This window comes from Simochromis diagramma, unplaced genomic scaffold, assembly GCF_900408965.1.
Source record: "Simochromis diagramma unplaced genomic scaffold, fSimDia1.1 OVJJ01000371.1, whole genome shotgun sequence".
Lineage (NCBI taxonomy): Eukaryota > Metazoa > Chordata > Actinopteri > Cichliformes > Cichlidae > Simochromis > Simochromis diagramma.
This window is the reverse complement of record NW_024386920.1, coordinates 633,795-653,028: the sequence shown is the minus strand read 5'-3', so window position 1 is coordinate 653,028 and position 19,234 is coordinate 633,795. Positions and strand designations below refer to the sequence as shown.

The 19,234-nt window shown below is 39.8% G+C and overlaps 2 protein-coding genes across 2 annotated transcripts in view; one reads left to right on the top strand and one right to left on the bottom strand.

The window, feature by feature from the left end:
* The first annotated feature begins 1,610 nt into the window (after positions 1-1,610).
* On the top strand, positions 1,611-11,408 carry LOC120736490 (urotensin-2 receptor). The gene is made up of 2 exons (XM_040036662.1): positions 1,611-2,791; positions 11,298-11,408. Exon 1 carries the CDS (start codon positions 1,683-1,685, stop codon positions 2,757-2,759), a length of 1,077 nt encoding a protein of 358 aa, XP_039892596.1. The 5' UTR covers positions 1,611-1,682; the 3' UTR covers positions 2,760-2,791; positions 11,298-11,408.
* Positions 10,736-19,234, bottom strand: part of uts2r2 (urotensin-2 receptor 2) — a 34,221-nt gene continuing 25,722 nt past the window's right edge. Inside the window, exon 9 of the mRNA XM_040036663.1 lies at positions 10,736-11,484. Within this exon, the coding sequence (XP_039892597.1) occupies positions 11,348-11,484 (137 nt within the window). The 3' untranslated portion in view covers positions 10,736-11,347. The remainder of the gene's footprint in view (positions 11,485-19,234) is intronic.

Below are 19,234 nucleotides of genomic sequence, written 5' to 3'. Positions count from 1 at the left end.
AACATTAAAATTCATAAAACAATATTTAAAAAGAGACTTTTGATTCAATTTTATATGAGGGATTATGCAGAAAAATTGAATTGGTCTTTATTACGTATTCAGGTTGTGTGTCATGTTTTTGAAAAAGTACTCTAAGTAATAAATTAACTAATTACTTTTGAAAACAGGTAATTAGTAAAGTAACAGGATTACTTTCTTGGAGACGTAATTAGTAATTAGTAACCAGTGTTTGTCAAGTTTCTTGAAAATAGAAATTGGTTACTAATTACTGATTACTTCTAAAGTAATCCCATTACTTTACTCATTACTTGAAAAAAGTAATCGGATTACAGTAACGCGTTAAACATTACTGCCCATCTCTGTTAGTAACTAATTACTATTTTCAAGTAACTTGACCAACACTGGTGGCTACCTTTCCTCACGTTGCTAACATATGAGCATTCAGTGTTTGTCAGTGAGATTCAGACGCATGTTGTAAATTCTGGCAACAAAAAAACAACATAACAAGATGACAACAGCCCAAAATGCCAGAGCCCACAAACCAATGGGTCCATGTTTGTTTAGCCTATTTCACCTTGTCAGATCTGCCCAAAATATAAGCTGCTTTGCCGTCCTTCTGGTCACTAATTGGGGCTGTGATGAACAGAATAAACCAAATCAATAAGACCTGAAAATAGCAGCTGGGATAATAAACTCATCAGGAAAGTGTTTAATGAGGTCAGAGTTCAAGAGAGCTGGTTTTCCACACATTTCTTTACAACAGGATTTCATCTTTTGCAGACAAAGACACCCCCCCCCCCCCCCCACACACACACACACACACACACACAATACTGGCCCACCATCTTTGTTCACAACCTGTGGGAAAAATAAAAATAACTTCCAACATAAGAGAGAAAAACAGATGACTGTGATTGTAGATAAGAGCAATAAAACCTATTTATTTAATCTTGAGATGATAATAAGTTTTATTTATTATAATAATTGGAGATGTATTTATTTTTTCCGTGACCTATAATAAACTATTTGCATAACTCAATGCCGACCTGAGTGTTTGCTAATGTTACACAAACACCGAGCTGCACAAAGGAAATGCTGGCACAAAACAAGCGCGTGAGGGGCTCCGACTGCGCTGCGGTCAGTGAAAGAGAAAGTTCGCTTTCTGCTCTCGTGAGTCTCAAGAAAATGGCACACTGAAATTAACTGCAGGGGATTTATTCTTTTTTGTGTGTGGCGGTGGGTGGGTGGTTGTTTTAACACCGGTTCCTCTAGCAAGTATCTATGCCTGACATTACCTGTGTCCTAGCTTTTCATGACATTTTAGCAGACTCGGTCTTGCTTTTGGCATCAGGTGCGCGCTCAGTGCTGACTAAACTTTTAATAATACATCCCAGTCTCACATCGTTGCGCCGAGAAATCCACCCGCTCTTCAAGAAAGAAAAAAGAAGCCGATGCTTTCCTCTTCGTCCATCCTCAGATGGAGCATTGTTTACCGGTGAGACAGCTGACTGTCAGATGTATATGGAAGTAACGTTGGTGACGTCAGGAGCAAAGAGCAGCAGGCGGAGAGCGGAGAGAGAGGAGGGAGGGGGGAGGGAGCGAGACGCAACCTGTGCCAGTGCGCATCTTTTCCAAAACTTGTCCGGAGCTGTCAAAGAGCAGGGAACGGATCCGAACGCGCCATGAGTAACAAATCTTTAAACCTGAACACCAGCCCGCCTCGGGCTGGCGGCACCGTGGACCACGAACTCGTCATCACTTCCACTTTCGGGACGCTCCTCTCCGTTGTCTACATCATCGGGGTCTCGGGGAACGTGTACACGCTGGTGGTGATGTGCCACTCGATCCGGTTCGCCACCTCCATGTACATCTCCATCATCAACCTGGCTCTCGCGGACCTGCTCTACCTCTCCACCATCCCTTTCGTGGTGTCCACCTACTTCCTGAAGGACTGGTACTTCGGAGACGTGGGCTGCCGCATCCTGCTCAGCTTGGACCTTCTCACCATGCACGCCAGCATCTTCACCCTGACCGTAATGTGCACGGAGCGCTATCTGGCCGTCACCAAGCCGCTGGACACGGTCAGGCGCTCTAAGAGTTACCGCAAAGCTCTGGCGTGGGGCGTGTGGCTGCTGTCGCTGGTGCTCACCGTGCCCATGATGGTAATGGTCGCTCAGACAACTAAAAGCACGCCGGACGGGGGTGTGAAGAGGATGTGCGCGCCCACATGGGCTCCACTGGCTTATAAAGTTTATGTGACGGTCCTGTTTGGCACCAGCATCATGGCCCCGGGGCTCATCATCGGGTACCTGTACGTCAAGTTAGCCCGCACTTATTTAGAGTCCCAGCGCAACTCTGTGATCAGCAAAGGCGGCAAAAGGTCACCGAAGCAGAAAGTGCTGATCATGATTTTCACCATCGTGCTGGTGTTCTGGGCGTGCTTCCTGCCTTTCTGGATCTGGCAGCTGCTGCCTCTGTACCACACCAAGCCGCTGAGCCTGGCCTCGCAGACCCACACGTGCATCAACTACCTTGTCGCGAGCCTCACGTACAGCAACAGCTGCATCAACCCTTTCCTCTATACGCTGCTCACCAAGAACTACAGGGAGTACCTGAAGAACAGGCACAGGAGCTTCTACAAGTACACGTCGTCGTTTAAGAAGCGGCCGCCCAGCCTCTACTCGTGGGGCAAGTCGGCGTCCTCCAGCAATCAGTTCGAGTTCAACTCCGAGACGCTGGCCATGGGGTCACTGAAGTGAGGTGAAAGGGTCTGGAGCCGGAGCAGCGACAGGTAGGCGGTGATGTCTCCGTTACGCATAACAGGAAGCAGCCAAGTTTGTTTTCTGTCATTTTAAAGTGCGGCTGTTCTTTGGTCACACATATGTTGTTTGTTATTTTATTCTGTCCATGATGGACAGCCCCTCTGCTGCGCTCCTGCAGCTCAGCCTCAGTGGAAGAACTCTTCCTGCGGTGCTGTGTTGCAGTACAAGGCCGCGGCGGTAATTAGAGAAGCTGAAGCACCTCTTAAACGCAGAAGTGATTTTAAGAAGCACATTTGAATGTTTAATTTAAGGGTGTTTTAATCTGACATTACATTATTTGTATTAGAGCAGTTAAATAAAGGGGGCAGTCAGAACTTGTGCTATTGCAGGTTTAACCTCCTACTGACACGCCTACACTACAAACCAGGGACGTGCCCGAGTTTACAGGTCTGTGCGTTGGGATTATTTTAGGACCATTTGATTTGGTAATCTGAACCTCTGTAAACCACAAAATAAAACAGCCCCTACCAAGGACCCATTTTACAAACGGAATAAGTCAGCGGAGTTCTGATGCCTTAAAGTAACCTCATAGTCCCGAAATACATTCACATGTAATCAAATTCCCACACAGTAAATAAAAAAAACGAATAACAATAAAAATAATCTGAATAGGGCATAGATTTTTTTGTCCCACCTTCTGCAAAGGTTATGTTTGACTGAGGAAAACATGTAGTGCACCTGTAGGTAGATGGAATTCCAAAGCCCCACTTTCACTCCATATTACTGATACATACACACGTCTCAATAATATGCACCACTGTAGCAGAATATTAACTTTTAGAAGGGCCAGAGGTTTACAAGCTCTATATTAGTTTATGCTGAGCACATGTAAAGTTGGTCGTCATATTTCTTCAAGCTTTTCTTGTTTGAAGTAACTGATATAGATGTTACTGTGTTATTCCTTCATAGAGGTACTGGACTGCTCTAACAAGTACTCTCACCACTACTACATCTGACATCCAATATTATATTTGCATATACACAGAGAGAATGTTTGAACTACGTTGGAATGGGAAAACTGATTTTTTTGTTGTTGTTGTTTATTTCTTTTGTTTTTAGTTTATAGCATTGCATCTCACAAACTGGTCAAGGACTTAAACTCATTGCTGCTCAGCTATGATGCTACTCTGCTGCATGCACTGCAGATAGTGAAAAAAGGATCATAAACAGCTGAGTTAAAGCCATTTTGGTGGGCATACTATGCGATGATCACATTTCTTAATTACCCTCCATGTAAGGATAATAAATGTTTCACATTTGCAGTTATCTGACAAAAAATAAATAAAAAAACAAATTTATAGACATACAATATGTCAGGTCACTATGAGCTGATCTGATCCTTAGCAGGTCTTAAAACCAGGTAAATACAACCTCAGATGAAAAACAAAACATGAAATATTACACTGCATCATATTTTTTTAACCCAAAATGCAGAAATTGCTGTCATAGGAATAAAGAGGGTCAGTACTGCAGCAGGCAGGTGCTGCTAATTAAATACACTTGACTTATTGGTCATCAGCAAGTGTGAGTGCCTCTATAAAAGCAGAATTTGGGGCAGTTTGGTGATCTGGAATATTGAGGTGTGTTAACACAATATCAAGCAGGAAACAAAACACACCAGCAACAATCTTAAAGAAGCAACTGTTGCCCATCTATCTGTGGAAAGTCGAAAACACTCAAGACAGCTGCTAATCTTCAGAGGAGTGGTCCCAGGAAATCCAAAGAACAAAGAGCTACATCTCCAACTCTAAAAGCCTCAGTTAGCATGTTAAATGTTAAAGTTAAAGACGGCACACTATTTAAAAAAAAAGACTGGATAATTACGGCTTACATGGAAGGATTGTCAGGGATAAAGTCTCTTCTTTCTAAAAAGAACATTGCAGCACAGTCCAGGTTTACAAAGTTGTATCTGAACAAACAGCAAGACTTCTAGAACAATGTCCTTTGGACAGATGAGACCAGAGTGGTGACGTTTGACCATAATTTACAGAACCATGTTTGATGAAAACCAAATACGGCGTATCAGCACAAACATCTCATACCAACTGCATGTTGGTGGAGGGGTGATGAGCCTACATCTAAACAGGTGAATTGACCTCGATGTGTTGTGTGACAGCCATAATAAGAGCTGGTCAAATTCTCTGAAAACAAAGGAAGGTGCTTTAGTATTTCCTTTCTTACCTCCTTTAGTAGAAGACACTGGAACATCCCTTAGGAGAGGAAAGGAGATAACTTCTTCAAAGTAAGACAGCATCCGACTGTCACTAAAACAGCAGATCAACATAACTGATAAGCGACATGTTTCACATTGTAAAATGCGGCTTTTTTCCAGTTTTAACCCACAGGTGAACGAGGAGTATTGCACTACTCTACTAAAACCTGCTAGATTTGAATTTGTTCCCTTGTGTGAAGCACTTTGTAAAGCGGATTTTAAAAAAGTGTTCTACAAATGAATATAATTACCCACATTAAAACAATCAAGCTGAAGTGGACCTAATTTGTGTTAATTGTGTCCTCATTCTGAGTTGCTGTATTATCAGCTTTTAGAACTTATTAATTGATTTTACTTCAGAGATGCTAAAAACCTTAATAAAGGAAAAGTGATAATAAGGGGATCATCTCTTTAGTGGGGAAAAAAACATCTGATTGGATAGCAGCACGAGTATCTGTTAAAACAGCTATTTAATTTGAGTGTTACTATCATTACTTGTACACAATTATGCAAGCCTACATGAAGAAACACTCTAAGAACACAAATAGAGGAGCGTGTATCTAATGCTAGTTTAAACCATAGACTGTATAAAAAAGATGGCCACAATGACGTCACTCAATTGAGCTAAGCATTTTCATCATCCTTTTTGACTCTAAGGGCAAGATTTATTAACGCACTGCCCCAGCATAAACTGGGTTTTGGTGTAAATTTTAAAAAGTACTGTTGGTATTTACAAAGAGTGACAATCATTCATAGAGCTAATCATGCCCTCACACGCTACTTTGTCCCGTTTTAGTAAATCTGGCCCAAAGTAGAACTGAAAATTAGAAAATTGTTGCATGATCATGTTGCAAGAGGACTTAAAACTACAGATAATATAAGCTAATAGGCAAAGAGTTTACTGAAGTCACTCATCAACACAGTTGAGTGTAACTTTAAAATTTTTTTAAAGAAAATTTAAAAAGAACAGATGGAAGAAACACCCTCCAGTGATGTTATTATGTAATGAGTGTTGATGTTGTGTAGTTTGTTCACCAGGACCAGCACACCCGTTTAAAATGCCTCAAACATGATAATCAGTTAATGTGAGCAGAATTATTCAGAGTGTAAATAAGCAAGGTACAATTTGTTGTTCCAATAAAACCAGTTTATGTTTAAGATACATAGTCATATTTTCCTAGTAGGGAGTGATGAATAACTACATGTAACAAATGTTAGGAAGTTGCGTTTGTTTTGTGTCTGAAAGAAACAAAATATTGTGCAGTATGTCACATTTTTAAATCACCAAATATCAACATCAAAATCTTATATTTTCTGACTTCTTCTTGTCCCAATCAGAAATGCACCTCCTGCTGGTCATTAGAATGAATGCAGGTTCAATGAATTTCAAATGCCAGGAACCTTGGTTCATCTTTTATATACAGTTTACTGATTTTAACTGCAGAGCCATCACATTATTAAGCAAACAAGTATGAGCTGAACCCTCTGAGCACTATATTTATCTTTTCCTAAGTCCTTATAAATTCTCCCTTACGTCTTACTTTAAGACGTTCCCCATCACCATCAAGGAAAAATGATTAGCAACAGAGATAATTTTCTGAATATTTAATTGGAATCCTGAATTTTGGCAGGAAATGGAAAAAGAAGAGAAAAAGAAGCACACACATGGCATGTCACTGCCATTGAATTTGCATGCATCCACCCACAGAGGCAAACACACTTCTGCTGCTGTGGTAAAACCTGAGCTAAAACACCTACTCTTCAGCGTGCTCGCATCCAGGCTTTGTGCGCTTTGTTTACTAGGCTGAACTGTGGCCCACTTACCTGAATGGACAGACAGGACTTCCTTTCATGCTGTAGTGTTTGTGTGGTAATAACACAGTTAATAGCATAGCACCTGCACCCATTAACAATTACTGCAAAGGTTTAGAGGTTAGAAGGCCTCAGTGGCAAGCATGCTAACAACAGATGCATAAAGTGCCTGTGTTTTATGAAGAGTTCACAGTCTTTAATTAAGACAGCTCTTCACTCTAATCTGGCATGTTGTTTCCAGCTCACGCAGCCTTCAGCTGTAAAGCCACTGTCTTCTTAGATTCATAAGAAGCATGGAAAAAAAAGACTGTTACAGACCAAGAGTGGTGGAAATATTACGCACGTCTAGGCAGTAAAAGAAAAATGTCATTAGTGACAGATTTCCTGTCATTCTAAAACATATCTGAATATCTAGAAGTGTGACATTTTGCAAATCATGTCCCAGGTGGGACTGGGCACTTTGGTACACTGACCTTTTTGTGTTTGCATGTCAAATTGTCCAAACTCATGCATAAATTCATTACAGCTACATCGTGCCGCATCACAGATATGGAAATCCCCCACCCTTTCTTTCTTTTTCTTCCTTTCTCCACATATTGACTGACAAAACTTTGCAGAAGTTTGAAAATTCTGGATAAGACCAGGTCTGTGTGGGATTTAGCAGCTTAAATATGCATACATTCGAGCTGAGAAGTTTAGCCTGGATTTGTAGATTTCTTCTAAGCGTTAGCTTGAGAGCCACTTTTGGGTTTCCTGTAAAAATGTAATTTCCCAAAAGAGAAATTAGAACAATGGACGTTAAAGGTCTTGAAGAAATTTGTGCCTTTTGATTCTGTTTAGTTTCAGCAGAGGTGCAAGCACACTTTTTTTTTTTAGCGTGTAATCGTTTTTTTTTTTATCTTACATCTTAGCAGACAAGCATCAGCAGTAAGGTATCCAAAATTCCTATAAATAAAGCCATAATTCAGTGTCTAACCTCCATGTAAAGCTCAGCAGGTTTTTGAGCTTGTGAATGAAGGAAAAAAGGGAGAAAATCCTTCCTAAAGCACACAGTGCTAGATTCTTTCTTTACTGTAACGTGGTACAGATAATACTGCTGTCTGTGTCTGCAGAATATTACATTACATTAAACATTACAGTAACTTCCAGCGGTTTACAGCTCTGTGTGAACTGTTTATATTGGCGGCTGTTTCCCTGCATTTCATTAAAGTGGAATTTAGACAGATCACTAGAGTCTGAGTCCTGTTTAAGCCTTGCAGAGACTATCTAATGGCGCCAGTTGGCACAAGCCAATGATAACACCTGAAATAATCAGTCACATCTAGACTATTAATTACACAACCCATATCATGATAAAACACTGCTGAGGGCAATATGTTCTACAGAGAGTCTGTTTTTTGTTTAAATTACCTTAAATAGGCCTCAACTGATCCTGCATCAATGCCTACAGCTGTCAAAGCCTTAAAAATAATACTTGGCACAGTCTGCACCCTACATTTATTTGCAGTCCAAATCAATTACACCCACTCCTGCAGAAATTTATCCTGACGTGCATGATAATAGTTATTGGTAAGTAGAAGTATTTACTGTGTTATTGTCGGGCAAGGCCAGACGGGTCATTTACAATCAACTATTGGCTCAATTCCTTTCCCACACAGTATCAACAACTAAAATAAATCACATTTAGAAACGGTGTCCTTGATATTTAAAGAGATCAGAAGGCAGTATTTGTTTTTCCAGTCTGTTCAAACCAACAGGAAAGATATAAGGAAATGAAAAAACTGTGTGTGTCTGCTTTAATATAGGCTAGTACAACCTTAACGTAATCAGCTAGCAAGTGATCACAGTATGTCACTTTAGAGGGAAAAAAGCTGACATCAATTCAATTCAGTTCAGTTTTATTCATAATCAATCATGAATAATCAATTCATAATTGTCTGATCAAATTTACATTCCAACCACAGCAAAGCCTCCCAACCTGCAGTACAAGGACAACGCAATTTCTTATGTTTTTTTGTTTTGTTTTTAAATAAAGCTTTGGCATCTTTCAGCATCATTAGCCAGAAAAGTACGAGTTGGAAGATTCTTTTGCAAAGATTTGTCTTAGAAGTTTGTGAAGTGTGCTGAATTAGTTTGCTAGCTAAAGCTGATTACGCGGAAGCAGCTACAATAAATATATATTTGACCATTTCATTTATGTTTATATTTATTAACAGTTCCATGTGGAAATGTCACCACAACTGTAATAGATGAAGAGTACAGTGATTGGAACCATTATTTATAAGGTTAGAGGTGATTAATGGCTTCTTTATTAGTAAATTCATACGTGGCCATCTTTATCAGATCAGTTATAAACTCTGAACAAGGCGCTGCCATTTACAGCTGTGTGACCCTGTCACATCAGAGCATAAATATATATAAATATGCAATGTATATATGTGCTACTGCACAGTGACCCAACACCATGCTCATTTCAAATAAACTCCCACACAGCCCTGCACAGCATAGAAAGACTTACCTCTGTTCTTTATATCACCAGTGAATGTGCTAACAGCTGTGCAGCAAGGTGAGAAAAGTGTGAGAAAAAATGTTTCAGTCACAGCTTTTGAATATGTGTGCTCACTAATGATACATGTAAGTAAGTATATGTAAGTATATATAAATGTATACTTACATATACATAAATGTATACTTACATTTTTGAGAACCAGTGTGCAACTGGCACGTCTTTCTGTAGCACGAAAGTTGCAATTGTTAGCAACAAACTAACAGGGAAGCATCACCTCACTTCAGTTTTTCATGACCTTTACGAGCATTCTTCATTTACCATTCATCTATTCATTTATTCTGCTTTATCGTGCAGGTATTTTTAATTTAAAACTAAAAATCTGTGATAGTCAAATGTGCAACGTACACAACCAACAACACCCAAACAAAATTAGTTTGGGGTTTTTCAGAATTTATCTACACAGCCTGATATTTTCAGTAGGAGCTGGAAGAGAAACAAAAAGAGCTAAAAAAGAAAGCGAATATTGGACATGCATCAGACTGTTGCACACAAAGAGAAGTTTACTAGCATATTTATGTTAATGAGTCAACTATATACAAGTGAACCTAGTGCCTAAAAATGAATGCTTTTAGTGTAGGCGATTTATAAAACGTTTACTTTCAAATGCCAAAAAATGCAGAATTGCACAGCTGATTTTAAATATACGCTAAAAGATTGTCCTAGTGTGTTGACATTAACAGAAGTAAACAGCTGTTTGCATTTATTAAGTGTAAAAAAACCTGCTGTTATTTTAAATGACATGAAGAGCCGTTTTTTTGTTTTGCTTTTTTTTTTTTTTTTTAAATGGAAAATGGCACCACGTAATAATATTTTGACTTTCTCTTTCTTTCTTTCTTTCTTTGATGGCTGGCTGACATTTTGTTTCTGATTTTACCTTTAAAAGAAAAAAAAAGAAAAAGCCCCAAACACATGAACGCATTAACATTTAAAATCACATCAGAGCATAAAAACTGAAATGGGTGTTGACATATAAAATAAACACAAAATTATGGATCCTAAAATCAAAAAACTCCAGAATCGATAAAGAAAAAATGAGAATGGAAACGGTGGGTGGTTCGGTGCAGCTGTGTGAAAAATAAGAAAGGCGAGGATGATGACTTCCCAACCACATGATAGTCTCAGATCAATCAAGAGATTCCTCAAGTGGCTGGCTCACAAAGGAAGGGCGGATAAGACTCTAGTAGCAATCAGCAGGAGCAGAGACGGGTATAACACTGGTTAATTGAATTTAAAAAGTAGTAATACATAAAGGTTTAATATTCCAGGCTGCTGGTTTTAAAATAGAAAAGTACAGAGAAGCATGACTAACAAAACCAGGCAAACTTTTGATGTCATTTTATTTCAAAACATCCTCAAGACTGCACAGAAGCATAAGGTAGGAAAAAGCAAACGAACAGGACAGAGAGACGGTTCTTCTTAGAAGAAAATACCTCAACGGGTCATAGGACGGGGTATGAGTGGTACTTGGTGATGAAACGTTGATTATTCAGTTGGCAGTTCATAAGTTTCAGATCTCTTCTTCAGGGAATCAGCAGCTCTCTTAAAATAATAAACAGAAAGGCAGAAAACAATCCTGCTTTGGCAGAAAGCCTGCAGGGGAACTGAAAAACCCTTAAAACCAGCGATTAAGATGGTGCAGGAAAAAAAGACATTTCTGTAGAAAACAGGATAAAAACACAAACAGGAAAGCACAGAGGGAGACCACATGTGGCTCTTTTTTTCCCCCTGTTGCACCATCAGCAAGTCAATACTTGAAAAATAAACGGAGAAAATTGAAGATATTGACCGAGCAGCTACAGAATACCAATGTAAAAATCCATGTAAAAGCTCTTTTTCCTTCCCCTTGTTCTTAATTCCTGCCTATTCTGCCTCTTTGTTGCAGGGCCTATCGGAACCAGTGGGCAGTGCCGTCATCCATCATCCGTGGTTGCCTCATGGCAGGGCAGGGTCAGAGATGGCGTGTGCAGGGTCGCAGGTGAAGGACACAGTGATGGCGTAGCGTGTCCCCCACATTACCTTCTCCACGCGGTGGAGGTTCTCTGAGCCAGAAGAGAAGAAAGAAACTCTCCCTAAGGGTGGGGACAAAAGGAACAAGAGGAACTCTTTAGGAGAGAGGAAATGTAAAAGCTGTTCAATATTTACCGATTCAGATCCAACACACACACAGCTGGTGTTACCATGTGTTGAACAAGGCTTTTAAAGTCAGAGAAAACCTCTATTAATCTCATGGTCGGTTGTTACATCAGAGGTATTGGCAAGGCAGAGATACGGCACTTGACGAATAGAAATCTTGAAGCGAAATCTATTGGAGAATGCTGTAAACCCAACTATAGAAGCTGCCAACTATGCCTCTTTCACGAGATGCGATCACAAAGTTCTGGGATTACACTTCTACAAATCAAAAACAACATTAGATTTAAATGTAGACGATCTGTCCTTCAAGGGCATCTTCTCGTATATCTCTGGACTAATTTAAGCGCCTCTGTGCGCACGCTGGATCCTCCGCTGTGTCAAAATGACAATCAACTTGAATTAAATCATAGGTGTCAAACTCTGGCCCGCGAAGCCATACCAAATTACTATCAGAGCTGGCCTACTGGTATTATACAGCTAATATATATATTGTTTAGTATTAAGCTTTGCTTGTTCCATATTCAGTTTTTCAGCAAAACGTTTTTTTGAGTCCATAAGAAAAGTTTAATTCTTATATCTGGAGGAATAAATATATTTCAATAAATATTAACGTTAGCCCGCGACTTTGTTCCAGTTTTGAATTTTGGCCCACTGTGTATTTGAGTTTGACACCCCTGAATTAAATTGTATGAAAGTGGGGGAAGTTGCAGGAAGATAAATCTGGCGGTGAGGCAGGTGGTGAGAAACGATTATGCTGTCGTGGCCACAAACCTGTAGCATTTTTCATGAGCCGTGGGGGCTCACAGACACACACGGCAGTGCAGGTCATTCCAGCTCAATATTCTCTCACAGATACTTCATAGCTATAAAGGAGAACTCTGCGCTGACAGCTCAAGCCCCGCCCACCCCCAAAACTCCCCAGCAGGTATGCTCCTGTTTACAAAACTTAGGTGATGTGCTGTGCTGGAAACTGGACATTTCAACAAGAGAAAGAGAGGGGAAAAAGAACATGTAGTCCCTGTATCATAATTCAATACAACAATGATCCTCTTCAAGAAAGTGTTTTCAGTTTGACACAAGCTGAGGTTTGCTCTCTGTGCACACTTGAGTCGCTGAACTTGGATCATGGTGAAATCACAGGACGCACAATGTCATTTCCAGGGATTTATATCAGCAGCACTGGCAGCTGTTCAAAGGTGTATGAGAAGATGACTTTAAAGTCAAACTAATATTAAAAAAAAATGTTAAATTTTTTAATTATGATCACATCTCATCTCAACAGTCAACCTAGGAAACATATAAACGAGTTGACTGGTTTAAACCGTCATAGTAAAGATGATGATGGTACGTCTGCTTGTTTTTAATGGCTGATCATTCACATTACAGAGCAATGCCAGGGTAAGAGAAGTGATTGCATCAGAAATCTGGGTAGAGGTGTAGATGAAACTTGGGGCATGTGTACTAGAAATAAATCTAGTTTAAAAAAAAAAAAAGATTTTTAAAACCTCTTTCTGGTGAAAAGTCAGCAAACTTTTTAAATGATTCTTATGAGATTTAACTGGCTGCAAACATTCAGTTTTTATGAACTACTGATCATGTATATAAATTTATGGCCTCCCTAACCTTCCTTCAGATACGTATCTGGTCTTAACCCAAAATAAATGCCTAAAGGGAGTATCAAGTGGCAAGACATCAAGAAAGGTTGAAAACAGAGTTTGGGCTTGGGTGACCAGGCTAAAAACCCAGAGTCAAACTGTATTGAATGAATATGATAAAAAATTAAATTGCTGATACTTTCGTGCATACTGAAATTTTCTTTTATATTGTTGATTTATAAAAAATGTTTAAAATATGAGGCGTGTGAACTATTATTGACTTCTAAAGCGGGACATAGTGGAAGTAGTTTGCAAACGATTGGTTTAACCTGTTCACTGAGAACACAGTCGTCCCTGGCAGAGCCCGACCAGAGATTTTTAACACTGATATTTGGTGATTTTAAAATCTGGCATTCTGAAATAAACGCTGATCGTTTTAATAAATTCCGATATCGATATTTCAGCAAAATGTTAATATCAGCCAATAATATCAACTCACTGGTAAAATGGTAAGGGTCTCGAGACAACTCCAACTCTAACACCATACCAACACCATAGAAGCAGAAGTTTAATTGACTTGATGATAGCTTACTAAACAGCTATGCTGTTCATAGAGAAACTGCTATAACATCCAATTTGAAAGTGTTGGTATGCACTTTTTAAAAATTATTGTTATTATTTTAACCTTTCGACAGATTATACCTTGCTTATTAACCATGTTTCCAGGTTTAGCCTAATATAGTTTATAAGCCTTAAAACAGTTCAAACACTCCCCCTAAAACTCTCACTACAATCACAAAAGCTGGATGTTTATTTCGAGCCAAACTTGCTGTTTTGTAGTTATTATGCAAAGCAAGGTAAACCATGTCCTCCCTCTGTCTGGTTGTAATATTTTCCTTTCATTTGCAAAAAGAAAGTAAATAAGGTGAAGCTATTATTTATTTTTTTTTTTTTTAAAAAAAGTATTTGCAATGATGGTGGAGTCAAAAACCATTGATAAGGGAAGCGAACACAAAGACAAGCAGTTGGAAGCAATTTACTTATTCTAGGGTTTCATTTTTTGGACTGAAATGCATTTCCTTTGACTGAAAAGGTTTTTTTTTCATTAAATAAACAAACAGTCTGAGTCTGGTGAGGTTTCCTCAGGATAAATTTTCTTCACTTATCAGAAGCTCTGTGTCACCAGGTCATCTCATGAACTACTACCAGTTACTAGCCAGTGTTGTTTTACCTGTGCTCTGTGTTAGATAAGACATTTCCATTCAGTTTGGAAAGTTTAAGCAGCAAGCCCACAGTTGTAGATTTTTATTCAGAATTCTTTCAGACTCTTGGTTTGCTAATAAACTTACAGTGTCTCAAACCTTTTGAAGAGAATATCTCATTATCTTATGCCATGAATAAACAGCTGGAATCACTGAGCCCCCATTCTGCTGCTATAATTTCCCTTACAGGCGCTTTATACATTTGTGTGTCTTTGTGTGTCTGTGTAAGAGAGTTTGAATCTCCCTGGATAGCATTAGCTGACGACATCAGAGGTGCTCGCTGTATAACAACAGAATTTATGCTGCAAACTCTGAGAATAAGGGAAAAGGGAGAAGGATAATAATAATAGATAATAATAGTAATTCAAAATGCAGTTTTGAAATTTGATAATTAGGGAAAAAAGCATTTTGAGAAAAAAATAATTGCCCCCTACCCCTAATAACTGGTAGCGCCATCCTTGGCAGCATGAACTGAAATTGAGCACTTAAGATAACTGGCAATGAGTTTTTCACCTCACTGTGGAAGAGGTGAAAAACTCAAGCCCACTCTTCTTTGTTTGAATTCAGCCACCCTGGAGGTGGTTGTTTGAGCATGTACGGCTTGTTGAAGGTCATGTCAAAGAATCTCAATCAGATTGGAGACCGGACTGTGACTGGGCCACTTCAAAACCAACAGTTTGTCATTTAGAGCCATTCAGAGATGGCCTTGCTGCTGTGTCTCAGATCATCGTCCCGCTGCACAACCCAATTTTGCTTCAGTTGAAGGTTACAAGCTGATAGCTGGACATTATCTTTTAAGGTTTTCTGGTAGAAGTCAGGTTCAGTCAGTTACAGCAAGTCATCCAGGTCCTGAAGAAGCAAAGCAGCCACATAACTTCCACCACCATGTTTGACTGTTGGTATGATCTTTTTAGTTAGTTCTACACCAGATGGAACGGGACTCAAACCTTCCAATGATGTTTTGTGGCAAATGTGAGACTGTTTTCCGTTTGGTCAACAGTGGGTTTCTCCTTGGATCTCTCACATGGAGGCCATTTTCGCCCAGCCTCTTTCTTACTGTTGAATCACGAACTTTGACAAGTTAGCCGTGGAGTTCTTCAGATGTCGTTGTGTGGATAATGGCTCTTTGTGGTTCAGTGGAGTCCCAAAGCCTTAGAAATGGTTTTGTAACTCTTTCCACAGTGATAGATATTACTGACTTTGTTTCTTTTTGTTTTCTTTTTCTTTTAGCCTACTTCACTTCATGCTTTTTTCTACACTAAAATTATCATTTAAAAACTAAATTTTGTATTTACTCTAGGGCAGGAGTGGGCAACTCCAGGCCTCAAGGGCCGGTGTCCTGCAGGTTTTAGATATCACTCTTGGTCAACACACATGAATCAAATGATTAGTTCATTACCAGGCCTCTGGAGAACTTCAAGACATGTTGAGGAGGTAATTTAGCCATTTAAATCAGCTGTGTTGAATCAAGGACACATCTAAAACCTGCAGGGACACCGGCCCTTAAGGCCTGGGGTTGCCCACTCCTGCTCTAGCCTATAAAATACTGATGACCAACGAGTAATGCATTTTTTTAAATTATGTAACATCAAACATCCACTTCCATAATTACCTAATAACTACCTTACAATATCAGCCACATCATCTTGTCTGCTAGAGTCTAAATAGTACTTTCTTCATTAAAAGCACAACTAGAAAGGTCTTCATAATAAATGCAACATGCTTTTTAGCAGAAAAAAAGGCAAAACTGCTACTTCTTAAAAACAGAAAAACTGTATGTTGTAATTATTGCTTTACCTGCAGTCTTTCCCAATAGTATTTTAGCACTTTGCGGTGTCATGAAAAGGAGTAAAGCAGCAGTACATTTCTGTCATTTAAGGATTTGGGTTTCCACAATAGAAATTTTCCCATGAAACAGAAAACTTTAGAGAAACAATTCCACTTCCTGAGCTTATTCTTGAAGCACCTGGGTCAGCAATAAGTTCTATGGAGGAAATTTATCCTCCAAAGCTAACGCTTAAGTGATAGTACTTCCTAAAGATTGAGAGTATTCTGGGTTTAGCTTGAATATGCTACCATTTACAGGATACGCAGAACTGCTAAACCTCTGAGGTGGCACTTAACATTGTCTTCACTAAATGTATAGGGGAAGTTTTGCCTCATGCTACTCATGTGTCATGCCATTAACCCATGAATATTTGCCCATAATCACCAATGGGATGAGCAAGAGTACAGGTCTAACAGTAAAGCTGAACCATAGAGCTTCAACTGCCATCAAATGGCTTTAATAAGCTTGTCCTCTATTTCCGATTGTGATTGTCAGAAGCATCAGGAGAGAAGCTGATAGATTTTTGTGACACAGCATGACAGGGCCTCCTCACTGTCGGACATGCCCGGAAAACCTCACCCAGGAGGCGCCCAGGAGGCATCCCTGTCAGATGCCCGAACCACCTCAACTGGCTCCTTTCGATGTGGAGGAGCAGCGGCTCTACTCTGAGCCCTTCCTGAATGGCCGAACTTCTCACCCTATCTCTAAGGGAGAGGCCAGCCACCCTTCAGAGGAAGCCCATTTCCGCCGCTTGTATCTGCAATCTCGTCTTTTGGTCACTACCCACAGCTCGTGACCATAGGTGAGGGTAGGGACAGAGATAGACCGGTAAATTGAGAGCTTCGCTTTTACACTCAGCTCTCTCTTCACCACAACAGACCGGCACAGCGTCTGCATCACTGCTGCCGCTGCACCAATCCGTCTGTCGAGCTCCCGCTCCCTTCTCCCATCACTCGTGAACAAGACCCCGAGATACTTAAACTCCTCCACTTGGGGCAGGGTCTCGTCCCTGAACCGGAGTGGGAACTCCACCCTTTTCCGGCTGAGGACCATGGCCTCAGATATGGAGGTGCTGATCCTCATTCCCACAGCTTCACACTCGGCTGCGAACCATTCCAAGGCGAGCTGGAGGCCATCACCTGATGAAGCCAACAGAACCACATCATCTGCAAAAAGCAGAGATGAGATCCTGAGACCACCGAAGTGAAAGCCTTACGCCACTTCGCTACGCCTAGAAATTCTGTCCATAAAAATTATGAACAGAATCGGTGACAAAGGGCAGCCCTGGCGGAGCCCATCACCCACCAGGAACAAGTCCGACTTATTGCCGGCTGTGCGGACCAAGCTCTTGCAACCGTATAAGGACTGAATGGCCCGTAGCAATGGGCCAGACACCCCCATTGCTGAATATAATATGTACTTAATAACGTATAGCATTGATATTTTGTAGTACCCTGTATGATTTTTTAAATTCTTTAATTTTATATAATAGAAAAATCCAATGTATATAATTTTAAAGTCAAGTGAAAAAAATAGTTTTTTTATTATTTCATGGAATTTTCTTTTTTCACAGAAAGGAAGAAAAGTGGTTTGGGAACTAGTTTGCTTCTCTTGTACGTCAACAACTGAGCATCATGTCAGTGTTTGACTGACAGCAGGCTGCGGTCCGGTAGCAGAGCGAGAGAAACGGTGATTAATTTTTGATGGATGGAGTGAGAAAGTAAGGACCACACGCCTCCAACTAGACCTCAGTGAGAGCTGCAGCTTTGTTTACATGGAGTTTAATGCGCTGCAACCAAGCAGCAAACTAGGCATCTAGCCTTCAAACTAATGTTAGCGCACTTTTCCCTGGTGACGTGTGCTTTTTGAAGCAGGAATGTGTGAAACAAGACATGCTCATCTTTTTAGGACAAGAAAGAAAAAGACTTAAGTAGTAAAGCTAAAGTGAGTTCTTTTCAATATGTAGATGAAGCAGTGCGTGGGCTCTGTGTTTGGCAGATAGCCGACATAATGTAGTAGTGGTAAGTTCAAGGTTTGGCATCTACCATTGGTTAGTTAAATTAAAAAAAAAAAAAAGAAGACCTTTAAATTCCAAGCTTTTATGTATCAGAACACTTGAAATAATCAGATCCTTATTATATCTTAAACATCTGAATCCCACTGAAGTGCTTTTGGTTGATTTTAAACAGGCAGTATAAGCGCTACAACTTGTGCAAAAAAATGTACACATTACTTCTAAAAGACACGGGGCTGGGTATCGTCCCTGATTTCTAGAATTGATTTGATTCGATCCATGATTTAAATTCGATTTGATTTGAATCGGGGAAATTTTGTCAAAAATATTATAATTCTGATCATTTATCAGTACTGACACTTGTGAGAGCTGTGTGAGAGCTTCTTATCGTGGTGGAAGCAAAACAGCAAAAGTAAAAGGGAATGCATGACGATGTGTATGTGAAGTGAAATGTGAAGCTTAGATTTGATCTTCTTTTGCTGCTGGTTCAGTCAATTTTGGTTGAAGAGTGATTAAACCTGCAGCTTCAGAATCTAGTGCAAAAAAAAGACGTAAACACAAAGCGCTGATCCGCCACATCAGAATCAGCCCCGGTGGTGTGTCCGTGTACATGCCGTCGGGTGAGAAAGCCGACAGCTCACTGATTCTGATGTGTCGAGTTCGAGCTTTGCGTTTATTTCCGTTCACCTGCTCTCGTTTGCTGTTTTAGTTGTTTGGTGGTTGGTGAAATAGTTTTGTGAGGTTTAACCTGAGATTTTGGATTTCTGGCAAAATACATTTATATTTAAAAATCGATTCAGGATTTTAATGAATCGATATCGCTTTATTCAAACTAAAACCGATTTTAATCGATAAATCGATTATTGAAACCCACCCCTAAAAATACAGTAATAAACTGTTAAAATTTCCACATAAGATTTAGTTCTACTAATAGTTTGTAAAATGTTTTTTTTTTAGGTGATTCTTACTTTGACTGTATTTAGGAAA

Excerpts from the sequence above, each read along its gene's own strand:
- LOC120736490 (XM_040036662.1), top strand. The coding sequence starts at position 1,683 with ATGAGTAACAAATCTTTAAACCTGAACACCAGCCCGCCTCGGGCTGGC.